A 20269-nucleotide genomic window follows, 5' to 3' on the forward strand; every position below is an offset into this window, starting at 1 on the left:
GCTCACGATCCAAAAACTCAGGAGACCATGGTAGGAAGATGGTAGAGGCCAGCTTGGAATACAGAGAGACGGCTCAAAAAAAAGAAAGAAAGAAAGAGAGAAAGAAAGAAAGAAAGAAAGAAAGAAAGAGAAAAAGAGGAAGCAGAACAGGAGGAAGGAGAAGACAAGAGGAGGAGAAGAAAAGGAGGAAAAGGAGGAGGGAGAGAAAGGAGGAGGAGGAAGATGAGGAAGAGGAGAAGGAAGAACATGAGGAGAAGCAAGAAGAGGAGGAGGAGCAGGGGGAGGAGGAGCAGGAGGAGGAGGAGCCTCTTCTCCAAGGGCAGAGCCTCTCCTGACTTGCGCTCCTTTTCTCCTTTCTCTGTCACAGAGCCCAGGTCAGGAAGCTCACCCGTGGGAAAGCCCGGGTTGAGGATCTGGAAGGGCTTAAAGCACCCGGAGAATGAGGATATGGGAGCTTTGCTCACAGCTCAGCTTTCCACTTAGGGCTGAGAGTCATAGCTGGGACAGCGCCATCCTGGAGATAGAAGTTCCCTTGCCCAGTTAATAACGAGGGGGAGATGGCTGATACAGACCTTCATGCCTGTTTTGGGAGAGCAGGAATCTCTAACCCTAACCCTAACCCTAACCCTAACCCTAACCCTAACCTAACCCTAACCCTAACCCTAACCTAACCCTAACCCTAACCCTAACCCTAACCCTAACCCTAACCTAACCCTAACCTAACCCTAACCCTAACCCTAGGGCTGTTTGCTTCTTTGCAGTTTGGGTTGAGGCACGTTGTAGTTCCTGACAGAACATTTCTCCATGACCAACATGCCACAGGTAGAGCTGACTTAAGGTGGTAAAGGCACAGGGAGGACACGAAGCCAAAGACGCTGAGCCTTCTCATCCCATTCCAGTCACCTAAATGTACTTATTGGCAGCTTCTTTCTAGGGAGGTGGGGGGTCATACCTGTGCATACTGCCCTCCTGCCTGCTTGGGTCAAGTGAATGGGACCTGCTTGGGGTGTCCTGTACAGTCCAGGGAATGATCTACAATAGATACAATTTTGGCTTTGAATGAGTGAGTTTACTATGTATATAGCAAACAAGTGACAGATAGAAAAACATGAAACCATGTACTGAGTCACCCGGCTGACCAGTGTCCTGTGGAAGCGCTGTCCAGGCAGCTGGCCGGATGTCACCCCCTATCCAGTGGAGTCTGTGTGACAAGTACTACACAGGCCTGAGACTAAGACCCCCTTTTTGAGGCTAAGACCCCGAAGAGAAGAGAGGCTCCTGGAATGGGGTCGATGTTCCTGCCAGCAGAGAAACTGCAGTTTCAAAGCTCTCATTGCTGGGATCTATTTTCTATTATTTCTCTCTAATTCTAACTTCATTTTACTCCCAAAGTAAAGACCCCTCAAGTGTAGCAATGGTTGCTATAAGACCCTGGCCCAGGACTGCAGCCAGGGACTGTCCGTGGCCGAAGCGGTTCTCTTTCACTTCCACTTATTAAAAGAAACATGACTAGAGATTAATAATCAGTTAATAAGTTATACTATGTCCTACAAAGAAATGCAACGGTGGGGGGGGCACTTGACAAAATGATGCTTGGGTTTGAAGTCCAGGGTCCGGTGCACTATTGCTACCACAGACAGATTCTCAGTGAGTTCAAATATCACCTGAGTTTGTCAAGGACAGACAGCCCTCCAAGAGCAAGTGCTCAGCTACTGAGGAAAAGTTCACGTGCAAGAAGGAAGGTGGAGATCCCAGCAGGAGAGGCAGGAACAGAATCACAGAGCCACTGAAAACCAAGCAAATACCAGTCAGTCCCCAGAGGGGGATGAAATCCTTGGTGCCTCTGCCAGGGAGAGGGCGTGGCCTGTGAAAGCCAAGGAGGGAGGGGCTGGAAAGTGGCTCAGCAGCAAAGAGGGATGGCTGCCCTCCGGAGGACCCAGGTTTGGTTTTTTTTCAGAACCCGTGTCTGGTAGCTCACAACAGCCTGTAACTCCAGCCCCAGAGGATCCAACTCCCCTATGGGCACTTGAATAGGTGTAACATACACTCATGTATGCTATACATAAATAAAAATAGAGTAAGTTAATTTAAAAAAGCCTAAGGAAGCAAACATAAAGCCCCCCACAGGTGGGCTGGTGGCAGAGTAGACACAGGCAGAGGCAGGCTGGAGACGGTGCCAGAATCCCAGGAGGAATGTGACCCAGAGGACAAAAAGCTTGGGAATGCCACAGGTCAGTGGAATTTTCGGGTGAATTTGGGGATTCCCAAGCCATGAGACAGGGGCAAGGAGGAAGGGGCAGTTGTACTAGCAAGTTTTTATAGAGTTTTCCGGTTAAAAAAAAAAAAACCGGGTTGGAGAAATGGCTCAGAGGTTGAGCACCACTTACTCTTCTAAAAGGTCCTGAGTTCAATTCCTAGCAACCACATGGTGGCTCACAACCATCTATAATGAGATCTGGCGCCCTCTTCTGGCCTGCAGTTGTACATGCAGGCAAAACATTGTATTCATAATAATCAAATATTAAAAAAATAAACATATTAAAAAAACCCTATGCATCTGTTTATCTGTTTCTGTCTCCTGGTTCTGTACTTCTGTCTCTATCCACCTCTATATGTATTTATCTCTCCTGCCAAGAGAGTCCGTTTTCCATGTTGTCATGTGACAAGGAGACCCTTGCCGGAGGCAGTTGCTCAACCCTGGACTTTAGGGCATCCAGAATTGTGAAAAGCAGGTTTCTATTTTTTAGGTTGGAGACGGTGCCACCATAGCCTGCTTGCTTACCATCCTGTCCCATTCATGCTGCTCGAAGGACTTGCAGTAGATTTTTCTAATCAAGTAGGCATTTAGGAAATGTCCTGTCACACACAGCAGGGACAATGCCACGGCCATGGCAGCAAGGATGCATGCCACCCCTAATCACATGGGGAAGGATGTTCACATCCACTCCTGTGGATGCCTTACCCTTGAGAGCTCAGCATCGGCGACATGTGTTTTTGCTACAACAGGGACAGTGTGGCTGTGCCTTCCAAAATCATATTTGATTCTCTCTCTCCTTGTTCGGGTGCCGAGTGTTTTGTGACATTTCCTGGGGAGTCTATTTCTATTTGTGCCAGAGGGCAACAGACCAAAGAAACTGTCTGCCTAAGTCCAGCTTGATGAAGCAATGAGTTTAATTGGGGTTACTTACAGGACCATGGGCAAGTTATTGGCAGCTACACCACTGAAGACAATCTTCCCCCCCAACAATTATCAATCATTTTAAAAAGATTTATTTATTTATTTATTTATTTATTTATTGTATATGAGTGCTTTATCTGCAGAAGAGGGCACCAGATCACATTATGGATGGTTGTGAGCCACCATGTGGTTGCTGGGAATTGAACTCAGGACCTCTGGAAGAGCAGGCAGTGCTCTTAACCATGGAGCCATCTCTCCAGGACCCAATTATCAGTCATTTACATATCCTTGAGTTGAGTAGAGCACTTTGAGCCTCCCAAGCCTTACCATGAGGGAATGTTAGCAGAATCAGTCTTGTAAGAGCCATATACAGGTTACCACAACTGGTCTGATTTCAAAGTGGTAGTGACCATGCCGAACCTGGAGGACAGAGCTCCAAAATGCCTGTCAATGGTTGAATCTACTGAGTCAGAACCAAACCATCAACACATGAGCCTTTTGGGGATACTTCCCATGCAGGCTGTATAGGAGGCTCTGTTGATGTCACAGAGGCTAAGGGCATTGCAAGGACTAAGGCTGGGTGCAGCAGGAGAGCTCTTGCTTGGCTCTGTAAGAAAACCTAGTGACTCTGAGGATGGGACGCATCCTGGTGGACCTAAAGTTGGCACAGGCCACTTTTTCACCTGCAGAGGACTGCTGAGGTGGAGCCTGAGAAGGACATGAACCACCACTGCTGGCTTTGAAGATGGAACTAGAAGGTGGGGAACCAAGAGTCTAGAAACTGGGAAAGCTAAGGAAAACCCTTCCCTAAGACCCTCAGAAGGGAGGCATAGCCTGAGTTTAGATTCTGTGCTCCAGAGTGTCAGGGGACAAGCCTGTGTTGCCCAAGCTACTCAGTCTGTTGTAATAACAAGAGAAACTGTGTATTAATATCTCTGAGGTGCTTGGGAGACAGAGAGTCTACCCTATGGGAAGTGGAAATACCAGAATGGCCCCGGCAGACCGGGGAGGAGGGCCAGGGGCTCACACATGGGATGTGAAATGGCCTTTAGAACATCTACCTGAGGTCTGTGTCCCAAGCAGGAGCTGCAGAACCTCTACTAACTAGAGCTGTGTGACTGCATCCGGGAAAGACACCTGCACCGCCGCGGATCCCGATGGCGCCCCCTGGAGGTGCAGGGTGGGAGCACACAGTTCTCAGGTACCTGAGAGGAGGATCAGAAGGGCACAGCACAGGGGGCATCTCTAGAGGACGAGTGGGCACCGTCCCTCTGCTTTCCTGAGGGCAGCCTTCACTGCCCCATGTCAGACACTGTGACCTCTTGCCTAGTTTCTGAACTTGAGCCATTTTCGACCCAGAACCACTGACTGGACACAGGGAAGGGCCAAAGAGAAAGGACAGAGCCTGTCCCGCCCCCTCACAATTGATCCCTCAGGCCAGGTCTGCACCATGTTGCTGCCTGCGGCCCCCAGCCTGTTTCTCAGGAAACATGACCTCCTCGCTCATTTAGAGGAAGGCTACTGAATTTTTATATGTTTGTCTGGTGTCCAAGCTTCTTACAAAATGTTCTTGAAAATTCTAATTGTCGCAGCAGAATAGCTTGAGATCTCTTGGTGCAAAGTCACATTATCTCCCAATAAAGATAATCCCACTCGTTTCCATGGAGACGAGATAGAATCCTCTGTTCACTAGATAGCATCATCAAATAAGTGGTCAACAGTAGCTGTGACAGTGAGCATCCCTGCCTTGTTTTACATCTGGACAGGTACAAACTTGATGCCTTAAAGGCAGACCCTCATACTCTGGTGGCTCCTTCTATTTCCACACAGAAATGAAGAAATGGAAAGGGAAACTTCACACAGTAGCGTTCAGATATGCCTTGACACAGAGTGTAGGTTTCCCCCTTTACTCCTGCACCTCAACTCTTCTTGCATTTTTAGGATAAATTTTACTTATGCGTATTTTATTATTAATACATTAAATTTCATTCAATTTACTGTTTTATAAAAAAATTGGCATCAATATTTGCAAATGCAGCTTGTTATCATTTATTTTCCACACTGTTCTGGTAAGGATTTTCCATTAACGTAATGCTGTCTTTTTAAAATAAATTGTGAGATCTGGATGTAGTTGGGCCCGTCTTTAGTAAAACACTTAGGAAGCAGAGGCAGGTGGATCTCTATGAGTTCATGTCTACAAAGTTTATATAGATTGAAATCACCTACATAATAAAGGGGTTCATTTTATGGCTTAAATTAGTTGGACAAGATGTCCAGACATGTGGCTAAACATTATTTGGGAAATTTTTTATGGATTTAAAAAATAAAGTCCACATTTAAAACAATTGGGTAAAGCTGTTTTTCTTGGTGCTGTGAGTGGGCTTATTCCATTAGTTACAGGTCTCTATAAAACAAGCCTGGTCTACTTGGCTGCTTGGGACAAGAGGGGATTCCACGTCAGGAAAACTGTGAGCTTGAACCAGGTCTCATCGTGGTTCCCAGTTTTCCAGCCAAACCTGTAAACTGAGCTTTCCAGTTTCCACAGCCATGTGAAGTAATTCCTAAAACAACACTCCACTCTGTCTTTGTCTCTGTTGAAAAAGGACACACATACATTGGCATTGTATCGCACATATTTGTGTGTATATACGCATCCTGTTGGTTCTGTCTCTCTGGAGAATCTGAGTTAACACAAATGCCAAGGGAATCCCTGATTTCAACCTCAGTCCAGACATGACTTGATGTGCTGGGGTGGGTTTGTGTGGGTGGGGCTTTCCTTCTCTGAGGAACAGGAGAGGAGGGAACGGGGCTGTGATCGAAATGTAAAGTGGATAAATACATTATTTAATTAAAAAATGTATTACTTTGTTTTATGTGTGTGGGCATTTTGCCTGCACCCACATCTGTGCAATGCTTCCATGCCTGGTGCTTGCAGAGATCAGAGGTCAGAAGAGGGTACCTGGTCTTCTGGAACTGGAGTTAAACACAACTGTGCTCCACCACGTGGGTGTAGCCCCTGCATTTTGTTTTGTTTTGTTTTTTATTTTAGGTTTAAGTGGAACTCATACATAAGAGTACCAGAGCCTGTCCCTTTCAGATGCTGGCGTTCAATCATCCCTCGACTCAATCTTTCTCTCTTTCTGTCTCTGTTTCTCTGTCTCTTTCTCGGTCTGTCTGTCTCTGTCTGTCTGTCTCTTTTTCTCTCTGTCTCTGTCTCTGTCTCTGTCTCTCTCCAGGGTTTCTCTGTGTAGTCCTTGCTGTCATGGACTTGCTTTATACATCAGGCTGGCCTCAAACTCACAGCAATCCACCTGCCTCTGCCTCCTGGGTGCTGGTATTAAGGTGTGTGCCACACCCTGGCCTGTTTCCTTCTCAAATGTCAGGGGCTTTATTTTTTATTTATTTATTTATTTATTTTTTGGTCAAAGCTTTCAAGTGCTGATGAGTGGGTTGGATCTGTGTTCAGGTTGGGGCAGGCTGAACTTCCCAAATGATCCCCCTGGTTTGGACTGGGGGATTTAGCAGTGGAAGAAACCCTGTGTGAATTCTCTGTGGAAAGGGTAGCTGCTGCAGACCTTGTGCCTGCTCTTTATACATGTCCTCAAGAGATTGCGAATTGGATCGTCTGTGCGTGGAGGTGGAAAGCAAATGGTAATGAGCTTAAGGAGATATTTGACCTCCCAGAGATAAGAAGACAAGTGACACACTGACGAGCCATCCTCCCTATGTAAAACCAATCAAACGGAAGGCCCCGCTCGGGAGAAGGTTCTGCAACGTGAGTGTGTGGATTATCTTTACAATATTGTCAGACACGAGTTGCCAACATCACTTCAAATGTTCATCCCTCACGACCCAGTCAGTCCTTTCCTAAGAGTTTCATAGAGACTCGTGTGCTGCCTGTGTGACCGCACCAGGATTTCACAGAGCAGAGCTGGAAACAGCAAACACTAGAGACATTCAATGTCCCCCCAGAGAGGGACAGTTGTACACACCATGGAGCAGCAGCAGCCATTGTTGTGGAAGGTTACACAATTACTAAAGAGGATACCACAGACCTGCTTGTGCAGACGGAGACCAGTACCTACTGCACATTGTTGGATGAACGGGCTCACCTGCGGACACAGGCATTGTGGGAAACATTTTTGTAAATTGTGTGTGCTTATGTGCAAAATGTCTGGGTCAGTAGACGTCAGATTGGTTTTTTGTTTGTTTGTTTGTTTGTTTGTTTGTTCTTTGAGACAGGGTTTCTCTGTGTAGCCTTGGCTGTTCTGGACTCACTTTGTAGACCAGGCTGGCCTCAAACTCACAGGGATCCACCAGAGTGCTGGGATTAAAGGCGTGCCCACCATGCCCGGCTAGACATCAGATTGTTACAAGTGGTGATGGTGTGACAGGGTGGAGAGAAGAGGACGGAACTTGGTATCCTTGTATTTCACATATTGCTGCTCAGTGTAATAAAAAAAAAAGCTCATATTACTTCAGCAATAAAACAAAAGAATTTTTAGTGCCTGCAGCTACTAAAAAAAAAAGCTGATGTAATCTATATGCAGGAGTAGGGCTCTAGGGCTTGTTCACTCTGGGAATTGGATGAACGGTTACTTGGTGTTCAGGGAAACTAGAAAAGTCGTTAATTCTATTAATTAATGCACCAGCAGTTTCATCGCAGCAAAGAGGTCTTAATGAGGTACCACTATTTATCTTACAAATGCGGACTGGAGGGCCCCACCGTGGGGTAGAGGGCATGGTTCTCAGAGCATAAGCAGCTCACAGGCCTGCAGCAGCCTACTCTCTGCCTCCCGCCTATATACTCAAGGAAGTCACCCCAGTCAAGACTGCAAATCGGTCCCCATCCTTCTGCCTCTTAGCTTTTAGCTTCTTGTGTCCTTACTGACAATGTCGGGTCCCCCCAAGCTGATTTACTAATGCCCGCGCCCCTGCCAGGTTCCCATGGCACAGCTCCATCACCGCGTGTGGCACGCAGCCAGTCTGCCACCTCCGCAGCGGGAGCTGTCCGTGGTGCTGACCGCAGGCGCGCCCCATGCTCGGCCGGTGCGCTCGCGTCTGCGCGCAAAGCGAGAGACCCGCGGGCGCCGGCACTGCGCAGCCTCCTACGCGGCTCGGGCCAGGCCTGCGCGGCGCCCGAGACTCGCCGCCCGGCTCCTGGAGCGCTTGCATCCTCGGCCCGCGGCCTCCCGGGCGGCTCCTCTCATCCTGGCACCGCCATGGCGCTCAACAATTTCCTCTTTGCTCAGTGCGTTTGCTACTTTCTGGCCTTCCTGTTCAGCTTCGTGGTGGTGGTGCCTTTGTCCGAGAACGGCCACGACTTTCGTGGCCGCTGCCTGCTCTTTACCGAGGGTATGTGGCTGAGCGCCAACCTGACGATGCAGGGGCGAGAGCGCTTCACCGTGCAGGAGTGGGGTCCGCCGGCCGCCTGCCGCTTCAGCCTGCTTGCCAGTCTCCTGTCGCTGCTGCTGGCCGCAGCGCACGCATGGCGCACGCTCTTCTTCCTCTGCAAGGGACATGAGGGGTAAGTGGAGGCCTCTCAGCAGCCCAGCACAGACAGGCACAACACTCACACAGCTCCTGGCGACCCACCAGGCCCTCCTTTCAAGGCGGGGAGGGGGGGCCACGAGTCCCTCCTACCTCTCCTGCTGCAGAGGCCTGCTAGTGTCAGAGGCCTCACCGCTTCCAAGCAGACTACCCTTTGTCTACACACAGGCCCAGGGGCCATGATGTCCGACCCACATGACCTCCTTCTGTTCCCAGAGAGAGCATCACTCCAGTCTCCAGGCCCTTGTCCGCTTTGGGATGCAGATGTTGCACTGTCATGGCCTCATGTCTGAGCTCTCCGGCTCAGCTAGTCCACACTCTCTCTGCCCACACTCCGTGGGACCTGGGACCGTTTGCAACAGTCCTCAATTGTGGGTGGGGGAAGAGACCACACTTTGGAAAGGCGGTGTGTGTCGGGGTCTTCTATTCCTGCAACTCCATCTTGGGAAAAGAGGATGTCTGGAGAGTTCTTTAAGCTCACTCCAGGCGCTCAGGCCTGGGCGCGGGGTGGGTGGGGGGTGGGTGGGGGGGCACACACAGTGTGTGTGTGTGTGTGTGTGTGTGTGTGTGTGTGTGTGTGTGTAGAACCTGTGTTGCGGTCCCAGGACCTCCTTTAATGCTTTGTCACTTGGCCAGAGCCAGTGGAATGCGGTCACTCAGTGTCCTCAGCCAGCAGCAACCAAGAGCCCACCCTCCCCCTGACTGAGGCTTCCTGGGTCCTGGAGTGACAGGTGCTTATGCATGGACAGGGAATTCCCAGATCCAGCCTTTCCCAGCCTGTGTTGCACCCCACCTCGGTTTGTAGTAGCTCCTCAGCCCCTTGCAAGGAGGTGGGCGATGACCACCGGGCTCTGAGGCCGTGAGGATGCAGGAGGTTGGTGGGTGAAGTGGACTCTTACTAGTACCACAGGTGAGGACCTTGGAACAATTAACATTCTCATCACACCAGAGGCCGAAAGTCCAGAGTCAAAGTGTCCTTATTCCCTGAGGAAGGTCCTCCCTACACTTCCTACTCCTCCTGGTGGTCCCAGCCTCCTGTGCATTCTTTGGCTTAGGCCTGGATTGTTCCAGTCTCTGCCTCTGCCCTTGACTAGCCTCTTCTGTTTCTGTGTCTGCTTCTCCTGAGGGAAGACAAGACAGACAAGGTACCGTGTCCACAGTTACCAAGATTAGGACTTGGAGCCGGGTGTGGCAGCACATGCCTTTAATCTCATTACTTGGGTGGCAGAAGCAGGCAGATCTCTGTGAGTTCGAAACCAGCCTGGTCTACAAAGTGAGTCCAGAACAGCCAGGTCTATCACATAGAGACACTCTCGAAAAACGAACAAACAAAAATTAGGGCCTGGTGTGGCTTTGAAGAGATACCATTCAACTCGCTATGTTAAGGTTTCGATGGAAGTCTGTTGGAAGCTAGGGATGGCCCATCTGAGAGCCTCTAAGTGATGTGGACCAAACTCTTGGCTGTGAGACTGGGGTTCTGCCTAGAGTAAGCCCATGTCAGCTGTAGGACAGAATACTGTCCCTCTTCAGGACCCCCTTTTTGACCCTTAGTCTTTCATTGTTCTGATGAACTTGAGTTCTTTTATCACCAAACTGGGAGTCACCTCACTGTGTGCAGATTGGGGCAGGTGGGAGCACACCGAGACAGGAGCCATTGTAGTGGATGGTGGGAAGACATGGGCATGATTTGACAGTTCAGATGCGCTGTCCTCTGGCCTCCTGGGTTTCCCCACAAGAGAGGTGGCCTCAAGGTACCCATGGCCTAGCCAGATGGACCCAAGGGTAGCTCTCTAGGGAGGACCCAGGTGTGTGGTCTGTGTTTGGGAACGCCAGAGTCTGGGCACAAGATGAGGAAGTGAAGAGCCCCTGAGCTTGCAGCTGAGAGTCTTGGTGACACGGGGCCAACTGTTCTGCACCAATTAGGCTGCAGACCGGGACACACCATCTTCTTCCTTTTGTCACTGTAGGTGTTCATCTGCCCAGGGCAGTGTCATCACAAGCCCATCTTAAAGACAGAAAGGCGAGGCCTGGAGTTTCCAGCCATCCATGGCTCCTTTGTTGTGCTTGCCCTCCCAAGGAACAGTTGAGGCCGACTGATGACACAGGCGCCTGGCCTTCCATCACATACCCAGCTGAGGCCTGTGGCAGGCCTTAGAGCCAGTAGGTGACGTGGCATGCCATAACTCTTTGAGGAACTATCATGGTTTTTGACTCCACACCAGAGGCCAGGTCTGGGCAGCTCACACTCCCTCTTGTAGAACAACTGGGGTCTCTTGCCCTCCGCTTCTGTACTTGGTGCTCACCTGTTTTTCGCCAGGCATGACCCCTGTGCAGGCTTCTATAGACCAGCATGACTGTCTAGACACACCTGACATATATAGTCCTGCTTGGCTACGAGTCATTATTGTCATAGGTCATGTGGCTGTCTGGCTGCTGTCCTTCACCCTGTCCCCTACACAGTCCAGGTGGCAGCAGCCAACCGTGCTGTCACTGCTCACCAGAGTTCAGTGTGTAGGACGTAGGCACAGCTCTCCTGAGCCACCCCAGGCCATGGATACCCATCACAGCCAGGGAGTTGAAGCCAGTGCAGGCATACACTTAGTCTGCGTCCTCAGGCCAAGCAAAGAGCCCGGGGTATAGGAGTCACCACACAATGGCAAGGGACAGAAAAGTGTCTGGACCATGAGGTTTGCGATTTTGTGGCCACATTATGCCCTGTTATGATGGGGGAGTCATGACCTGGCCAAGACTTGAGTCAGCCCTTCAGTTGCCCCCAGAAAGTCTGGGGCCACAGATGCCTGTGATGGTTAATGTGCCCCGTGGAGAGCAATGATTACAGTACAGTTACCAGTGCTTAGAACAAGTGAGCAAGTGTCAGGTCATCAAAGGAGTCTCAAGAGAGCAGGACAGGCAATTACCGTGAGCTCATTTACAGTAGCAGACAAGGCATGTCGGGCCACTGGATACCCAGTCTGTGGAGGGTACCAGGCTTGTCAGTCCTTGGATTTACAGGGCTTGTTTGGTTGTGTTCCAGTATTCTCTGGTTGTGAGATCAGGTGCCAGCCTCAGAGGTCACTAAGGGCAGAGTGCTACCCTGTAGCCTCTTCAGGGACTCTTGGTTGCTGCTGAACATGTGGGCCATATGCTATGAGAGAGGAATTGTTTTTTCCTTATGTGGGGTACGTCTGCCATGCTAAGCAGGCTCTGGCTGTTCAGGCATAGGGGTGCAGAGAGGCAGAGTCTAGGCCAGCATTGCAGAAGGAGGGGTACCACTTCAGCGAGTGATCCCTGGCACCTACAGTTTCAGGGATGTGCCCTCGGGGAGATGGAAGGGCCCAGGTGAGCTGTGTGCCTAAGGCTTTGCTCAAGAGCAGCCCTTTGGACGGGAATTGGTAGCAGTCTGTGAATAACGAACGGACTAGGGACCACTGGCTTAACCCATCTGCCTGCTCACACCTGTCGCTCAGCCTTCAGATTGCTCCCAGGGCTTCCCAGGATAGCTGTCGCCATGGAGACAGCACATCCAAGGCTGGGCACCCCTAGATGCAGTGAGAGGAGGATGGGTTAACTCTGTATGTGCTGTGCCTGTCCATCCACTGTCCTGTGTGGGCCTGTCCTTGGATTGTGTGTTCACGGACAGGGAAGAGTGGCATTCTAAGCCCAGAAAACGGGATCCAGGTGTGGCTTTGCGCAGAGCAAGTTCTTCAAAGGTCTGAATGCCCCATGTTACAGAGAGAGAGAGAGAGAGAGAGAGAGAGAGAGAGAGAGAGAGAGAGAACCAATAAACAGCAAACCAATCCCCCCAAACCCAAACAAAAACAACAAAACAAACAACTGAGAGGTGCTAGACTGTTGGCTGGTGGTGACCCATCTCAGTGGCCTGGAAACTGGGACCAGATCTGCTGTACTAGTCTCACTTCAGGGACATGGGCTACCAGGACACTGTACTCTGAAGGGGTTCTAGCCAGATGCTGCACATGCACATGTGCCCTGCTCTCTCTAGAGATCTCAGAATGCTGCCTTACCCCCTCTGAGAGGGCCAGGGTGTGATGCTGGGATACAGCCGGCCTCACCTTCCTGTCTGCACCAGGCGGAGCAGTGGGAGGCAACAGGTAGGTTGCTGTGTCTGGGAACGACAGGCACTGAGGACACTGCTGCTGGACAGGGACTGCGGAAGGACTGCAGGAGGGGCAGCTGTCCCCTAGGAGGGGTGCTGTCTAAAATCCTCAGTTCTCAGCTGTCCCATGAAATTGGGTTTCTACGGCTGGACATGCCTGTGTCCTTGCCTCTGCCTGTGTTGACTTGGCCCTGGCTGCCCTCGGTCACCCCGTTTTCCTTGGTGGGACAGCACAGGCAGAATGAACTCTGGGTAAACTACTGGAAAGGAGAGTCCCACTAGGCTTTGTGGGTGAGCATGGAAGCACCCCAGTTTCAGTCTCTAGGTGTCTAGCTCCCCACTCTGTACACTCTGAGTTCCTGGTGATTACATCAACTTTGTGCCTGTGCACAGCTGCAGGTGAGCTCCCTGAGGGCCTGGGAAGGCAGTGGGTTCTTCTCCAGTGCAGGCCTGTCCTGGGACAGTACGGGGTGGTCAGTGAGCCCTCTGGAGTACACGGGCACGATGCTCACAGCCCTTCACCCACTTAAAGATTCCCCCTCCTTCACTTTCACAATGACCCATGGGAGGGGCTCTTAGTACACAACCCAGAGGGAGAAAGCGAGGCTCAGAGGAACGGCTTTAGTTCATCCATCTTGAAGGGAAGTGGGAATCAAGGCAGGAAGATGGAGGCAGAGACTGAAGCAAAGGAACGCTGCTTGTCGACTTGTTCCCCGTGGCTTGCTCAGTCTGTTTTTTTAAAAAAATTAATTCATTCATATTACATCTCACTAGTTATCCCATCCCTTGTATCCTCCCATTCCTCCCTCCCTCCTGCTTTCCCCTTACTCCCCTCCCCTATGACTGTTCCTGAGGGGGACCTCCTCCCCCTGTATATGCTCATAGGGTATCAAGTCTCTTCTTGGTAGCCTGCTATCCTTCCTCTGAGTGCCACCAGGCCTCCCCCTCAAGGGGACATGGTCAAATATGGGGCACCAGAGTTCCTGTGAAAGTCAGTACCCACTCTCCACTCAGCTGTGGAGAATGTCCTGTCCATTGGCTAGATCTGTTTTTTTTTTTTTGTTTTTGTTTTTGTTTTTGTTTTTTCTGAGAGAGGGTCTCTCTGTGTTGCCTTGGCTGTCCTGGACTCACTTTGTAGACCAGGCTGGCCTTGAACTCACATCGATCCACCTGCTTCTGCCTCCCAAGTACTGAGATTAAAGGTGTGCGCTACCACGCCCGGCGTCAGTCTGGTTTTTAATACAAGCCAGGATCACCTGCCCAGGGGTGACACTGTCCAGTGTAGGCCGGGCTCCTCAGATTTGCCCACTGGCCAGTCTGGTGGAGGCGGTTTCTCACTTGAGGTTCCCTCTTCCCAGATGACCCTAGCTTGGGACAAGTTACAAAAAAATTCTAACCAGTGTCCTTGTCACCATTCCTGGCCAGGGGGACCTAGGGATCCGGTGGAGAGGATCCAGCCTTTTTGGAGGGACAAGCTACCCTGAGGCAGCCCTTGGAAGACAGGGGATAAGTCCTTTCCCGCATTTTCCTGGTCCTACCTGGAGCAAAGTGTACTGGGTTCTTACCCTGGCCCATGCTGGGAGAGGAGGGCACCAAGTCCCTGCTGTGGCCCACACAAAAGCAGTGGACATCGGGTCCTGCCCTGATTCACGGGTAAGCCTCTGGGTAAGGACGGGGGTGGGGGAGCTAAAAGGAAAAATCAGTGTAGGTGTCAGCCGGGCAGAGCCAAGAGCTGCTCTGTGGTTCTCGAGGAGCCATGGACAGGCACAGTGTGGTGAGCTCAGGGTAAGTGGGCAGTGCACATAGCTGCTCACAGGCAGTGGGAGTGGCTTACAGGCATTTGCCCACTGACACTTGGTCTTCAGAGCCCTGGGCTGTGTAGTGATTGCTCCTTGCCTGCCCTTATTCACAGCTTTTTTTTTTTTTTTAACTGTCAGTCCAATAGACACCAAGACTGTGTGGTTTCACAGGCAGCCCTGTATGATCCTGGGAGACCCCAGGTGCTTACACCTGCCGATGCCCAGGTATCTATCACCTGTAGTGAGTTGGGTGGGGGTGACCTGAATTACTCTTAGCTTATTAACCTTGAGTGTCAGGGTTACAGTGTTCCTGTGCCTTGGCCCTTCCTCCATGTCCAGCGCAGGGCTGCCATATGGTCAAGTAGACTTATGGAATGAATGTTTAGGCGCACAAGCCTACAACCTTTTTTTTTTCCTTCCTTAAATCTCATCTATCAGTTGCCCGCTGTGAAGCCATTTTTGTCATTTTGTTTAGAATCTGAGCACTGTTGGCCAGACCTCGTGTCAAGCCCACTACAGGCTGGAGGTGGGCGGAGCCCTTATTGACTGTTCTGCTCTGTGATATGGACCTCCCACAGTTTGGGTGGCCCTGGAGATGGTGGGGTAATATCTCCCACATGTCCTCATTCTCTGGGTAGGGGAGTGGGCTGGGTTAAGGTGTGACCTGAGGCCAGGCTGCCTCTGGCTCCAGGCAACAGAGCAGAAGGGAGAGGGGGTCTTTTCCTCTTCCTCATCCCCTTCTCTACCCAGGGCTTAGAAGGCCTGGTGCTCACACCTTGGGGTTTGGAGATCCACCTGTGTCTTTGAGGGGACGCAATCCATAGCTGTGACGTAGAGCGTCTATGCAAGTAGGTGGCCTTAGGGTAGCTTGCATTTTCACTGTGCGTGCGCTGGCTCCTAGGCTTTGGGACTCATGATCTTGGGTTCTTGGCTTGGCCCTGATTCCCCAGTCCAGCAGTGGTGGCAAGGCCCCAACTCCAAGGCTGTGAGAGAACAAGACCAGCCACTCAGCGTCGGAACATTGGACGGCAACGGAGGAGAGGACGCAGGCCCTCTGAGCTCCATTCAGTCCCACCAGGGCCTTGGGTGCTCACCGGGAAGCCTGGATATCCCCCCTCGCTGTCTCAGTGGGAGCTGCTGGGGGACGGAGCCCGGGTGGCTCCCTTAGCATCCCTCTCTTGGCCCCTTTGCAGCTCCTTCTTCCACGCTTTCCTGAACCTGCTGGTCAGTGTCTTTGTGGTTTTCCTGGTCTTCATTGCCAGCACCATTGTGAGTGTGGGCTTCACCATGTGGTGTGACACCATCACCGAGAAGGGTGCCGCACCCCACAGGTATGCCTGGGCCCTGTTCCATCAGCCACCTCCTTAGAAGACCCGCCCCTTACCTGGGTCCCAAGATGGTTTTCTTCCGGAATCCCATTCTGAACCTGTGGCCCTGCCCCCCCCCCCCCCCCCCCCGTTGCTTTGTCCCTAAGACCCGCCCACTCAATGTCAAGCACCTCTTTCTCTGGCCTAGCCAACTATAGCATCACACATGGAAGGTTTTCGTGAGCCAAGAGACATCTTATGATGTCAACTGTAGTTGGCATTGCCTGTCTCACTTGCTAGTTTCAGTTCCTGTTGCCACGGCGAGGCAGTGGGAGTTAGTCTGGTTGTTGAGTGGAGGCTGTCCTCACGGTACCCCCTTGACACTTGTGCAGTGACACTTGTGCAGTGTGTCTCAGGGACATCACTTTCATCTCAGACTGGGGAACTGAAGCAGCCCATGACCCCAGTGCCAGACAGAGTGACAAGATAGCTGAGGCTAGCCCTTGTGCTCAGGGCCAATTGGAGAGGTCTGCAGCTCCTCTTCCTTGAAGCATGTCCTGCTCTACCCAGTGAGGGTTCAAAGCTGACCCCCAATGGAGTTCCTAGAGGCATCTGTCCCCTTGGGGGCTGCCGCCTCTGTCTTAGTCAGGGTGACTAGTTCTACGACAAAACACTATGAGGAAAGCAACTTGGTGAACAAAGGGTTTACTTTGCTTACATTTTCACATCGCAGTCCATCAGAAAAGGAAATCAGGACAGGCGGCCAAGCAGGGAGGAACCTAGAAGCTGATGCAGAGGCCACGGAGGCCTCTGCTCCTCATGGTCTGCGCAGCCTGCTTTCTTATAAAACCAGGCCCTCCAGCCCAGGGGTGGCCCCACCCACAATCAGCAAGGCCCTCCCACATCAGTCACTAATTAAGAAAATGTCTGACAGGCTTGTCTGCAGCCGGATTGTTTCTCAGTTGAGGTTCCCTCCTCCCAGGTGACTTTAGCTTGTTCAGGTTGACATAAAACAAAACTCCCTGTTTGGGGTGGTGTCCTCTGCTCCCTAGCCTGGCACTCTGCTGCCTTTTGGCTCAGGGGCTCAGGGGCTCCCAAATCACCAGCCACTTGACTTCCTGCTGTTTTAGCTGCGAGAAGTTCCAGGAAATGGACTTGGAGCTGAGTGTGGACAATTCTGCCTTCTACCATCAGTTTGCTATCGCTCAGGTAGGTGGAGTCGTAGGCAGAAAGAGGAGTGGCTATGTTGGGGGATTGGGGCGGGGCCAGGGCAGACAGAACAGACTTCTGATCTCAGGCAAGGAAACAGACTCAGATAATGGTGGGCCATACTGGGGAGGGTACAGGCTGTGGGAGACTTCCCTAGAGGAGGGTGGGAGAGCTGGGTCCTTGAGCAGGCTTGCGTAGGGAAGTTGGGCGGGGTGGGGGTGGGGGGGTGGGGGAGTAGGGGGGGGTGGGGCAAGAGAAGGCGCAGGCAGACATGAGGCGTGAGCTCAGAGTGGAAAGTGCATGGTGGCTGGGACGGAAGAGGAGGGAAGGGGCAGGAGGTGCTGGAAAAGGTTGCCAGCGGGACAGAGTTTAGATTCTGGTCTGCTTCCATCCAGGGAATGCTGGGGGTGGGGGTGGGGGTGGGGCTGAGCCACCTGCTGAGGGGGAGATGAGGGCCTGCCCTAGGAAGATCCCAGACCCACCTTGCCCTACCTTTCATGTGATTTTTAGATTATGGGGGCACATTGGTAGTTGAGTGCTCTGGGGAAAGCTTTAGGGTTTTCGTGTCCCTTGATGTCTGTGTTTGTGCCCCAGTGCCCCAGTGCAGGCTAGGGTCACCTAGGTGGGGCATGGAACCTGCCCTTTCCCACACTGCGTGGGGGCATTTATCCTTCTGTGTGGCTTCTGGAGGTCCTGATTGTCAAAAGCCAGACTGAGACAATTCTTGTCACTGCCAAAAGCCCTCGGAAGTCTAAAAGTTCTTTGCCGAGATGAGCCGAAGCAGTCACAGAGACCTTCACGCTAACTTTGGCTTAAGATGCTTTAGAGCTAATTTGGGCCAATCAGACGGAGGAGGCATGCACAGTCTGAGGACGAACTGCTCTAATGAGCATTAGGGCTCAGTGCAGTGCAGACCTGGAGCTGATTGCTTTGTTTCTCCTTCAGCTGTTTGCAAATAGCAGCTTAAAGGTCAATTTATTCCCTTGACTAGAGGGGTCCCCTGATCTATAGGCACTCCTTAGAGCCCAGTGGGCCATGGTGGGAAGGGCACTGCCCAGGTCCTGCTTGTCCGCAAGGATCCTCACCAGCTCAGATGAGAATGGTCAAGTAGCCCAAGCCTCTGTCACTACAGAGAATAAACCCCGTAGCCTCCTCCCGCCATAGTGTGCCCTCTCTCCCCAGCCCCCCTGCCCCCCAGCCCCCCCAGCTAGAGTGACCAGGTAGGTACAGAGCACACTGGGCAGGGAGCCACTCCCCCGTCTCTGACACTGTCTACCTTCCATGCAGTTTGGACTGTGGGCCTCGTGGCTGGCGTGGCTGGCGATCACCACCCTGGCTTTCCTGAAGGTTTATCACAACTACCGCCAGGAAGACCTGTTGGACAGCCTGGTTCACGAGAAGGAGCTGCTGCTGGCCAGGCCAGCCTCCCGCACCTCCTTCCAGGGCGAGAAGAGTGCTGTCATCTAGGCTGGGCAAGGGCGGGGCCCCCTTCCCCGAGGCTTGCACTGAGGGGTGGCTGGGGGCCCCCCTAGACTGGCCTATGCAGCTCTGCATGTGTCTCTTGGCCTTGTTCCCATGGAGAGCCCAACGGCGATGGCACAGAGGCCCAGAGACTTGGGGAAGGGGGTGCCTTCTGGCTTCCCGTCCTGGCCTTGGATGGTGCGATCCATACTTCTCCTCTGTGTGACCGTTTGCCCACGTATGTGCATGTATGTGAGCATGTGTGTGTGGATGGGAGTGTGACTGCAGAACAGAGTTGATGATGCCAGGTTAGCAGCCTCTTTGCACCACCAGGCCCCGGCACACCCAAGTCCCTGCCCCTCCCGGGGGGCCTGCCTTCCTACCCTACAGTGTCTTCAGCCATGGTCCCCAGAGGATGCTGCCTCACCCCCTGAGGGCAGAAGGCAGCAGGTGGAGCATCCTGGGAGATTGTGACACTCTGGGCTGGGCTCTGTTCCCTGTTCTGTGAGGACATCCGGGGCTGCGTGGATAGCAGAGTTCCACTCCAGGGGGCGTAGTCCTCTGTTTCAGGGGCGAGGCCCCCATGGCGGAAGAGGCCCAGCCCATCTGGGTCTCAGTGAGTGCATTTGGTGCTCCTGGCCCTCTAGTCTGGAGTTGTGCAACAATGCTGCCCCTCATGTCCAGGCAAGGTGATCCTGACCTGGGTCTGAGTCCAGGGGCCACCAGTGGCTGATATGTTAACAGGTGGAAGGCACCAGTTTTCCCAAAGTCTTGGACCCAGGCTCACTGTGAGAGGCCTGTTGTGGGGTCAGCTTGGCCCTAAGAACTGAAGCCAGCAAAGACGGTCAGGATGCTGAGCAAGGGGGTGCCTATCTGTGGAGGCCAGGGCCGACTGACACTCCAGCCTTTTCTGAGGGCTTTGGCTTGTGGCCTGGCTGAGCTCCTATCAGGGGATCTAGGTGCTGGAGGAGTGTTTTGAGGTCTCCGAACTGACCTGGTCTCTTCTCCAGACCCTCACACCAGCCCTAGTGGATGGAATATGGGAACAGTGTCTAGTCTTGAGACCCCTCTTCTGTCTCCCCAGCATTGATTCCTTCCACGTCTTCTGCCCCACATCCCTGCTAAGGCTGTAGCCATCAAGGACCTGCCTCGGGTGTGGGCCTGCCCTTGGCAGCTGCCTCCTGGGGATTCAGGAGATTTGGGCTGAGACCTGGTCCAGTCTAGAGACCTTCATTCACCTACAGATACCTAGACTTGTCCCCTAGATGCCAGTGTCCCAGGGACTCCTGGGGAAGGGCCTCTGCCTAGGTGTGCTGGCAGGACCTGTTGGCTGTAGCCATGGGCAGGGGTGTCTGTCCAGAAAAGTCTCATGGGGTGGATGGTAAGAGGCAGGCCCGAGGCTGAGGAATGGTCCCCATGTTGCCCTCAAGATGCCGGGCTCCTTTCCAGCTTGTTACGGGGCAGCCCTTGTGTCAATCTTCCTGATGAAGCTGGAGGTGGTGAGTCCCAAGCCTCCATGTGTCTGACTCTCAAGCCGAAATAAAATAAAGATGAACCGCCTGAGATGCTGCACGGATGAGGTGTTTGTGCCTTCGCCAGCCAGCCGGTCCATTCCAGGCCCCTACATCCGGTCTCCTCCCACTACCCC

General features: G+C 52.3%; 1 protein-coding gene across 2 annotated transcripts; it reads left to right on the plus strand.

The window, feature by feature from the left end:
• Positions 1-8218: 8218 nt before the first annotated feature.
• On the plus strand, positions 8219-20184 carry TMEM179 (transmembrane protein 179). Of its 2 annotated transcripts, XM_084793464.1 has the most exons (4): positions 8253-8705; positions 15838-15975; positions 17082-17160; positions 18448-20184. In XM_084793464.1, exons 1-4 carry the CDS (start codon positions 8401-8403, stop codon positions 18625-18627), a joined length of 702 nt encoding a protein of 233 aa, XP_084649590.1. In that variant the 5' UTR covers positions 8253-8400; the 3' UTR covers positions 18628-20184. The 2 variants fall into 2 exon arrangements, with proteins under 2 accessions (XP_084649589.1, XP_084649590.1); XM_084793463.1 differs by lacking the exon at positions 18448-20184 and having other exon boundaries at positions 8219-8705; positions 17082-18358.
• Positions 20185-20269: the final 85 nt, after the last annotated feature.

This window comes from Acomys minous, assembly GCF_964271855.1.
Source record: "Acomys minous genome assembly, chromosome: 8".
In the NCBI taxonomy this organism is placed as follows: Eukaryota; Metazoa; Chordata; class Mammalia; order Rodentia; family Muridae; genus Acomys; species Acomys minous.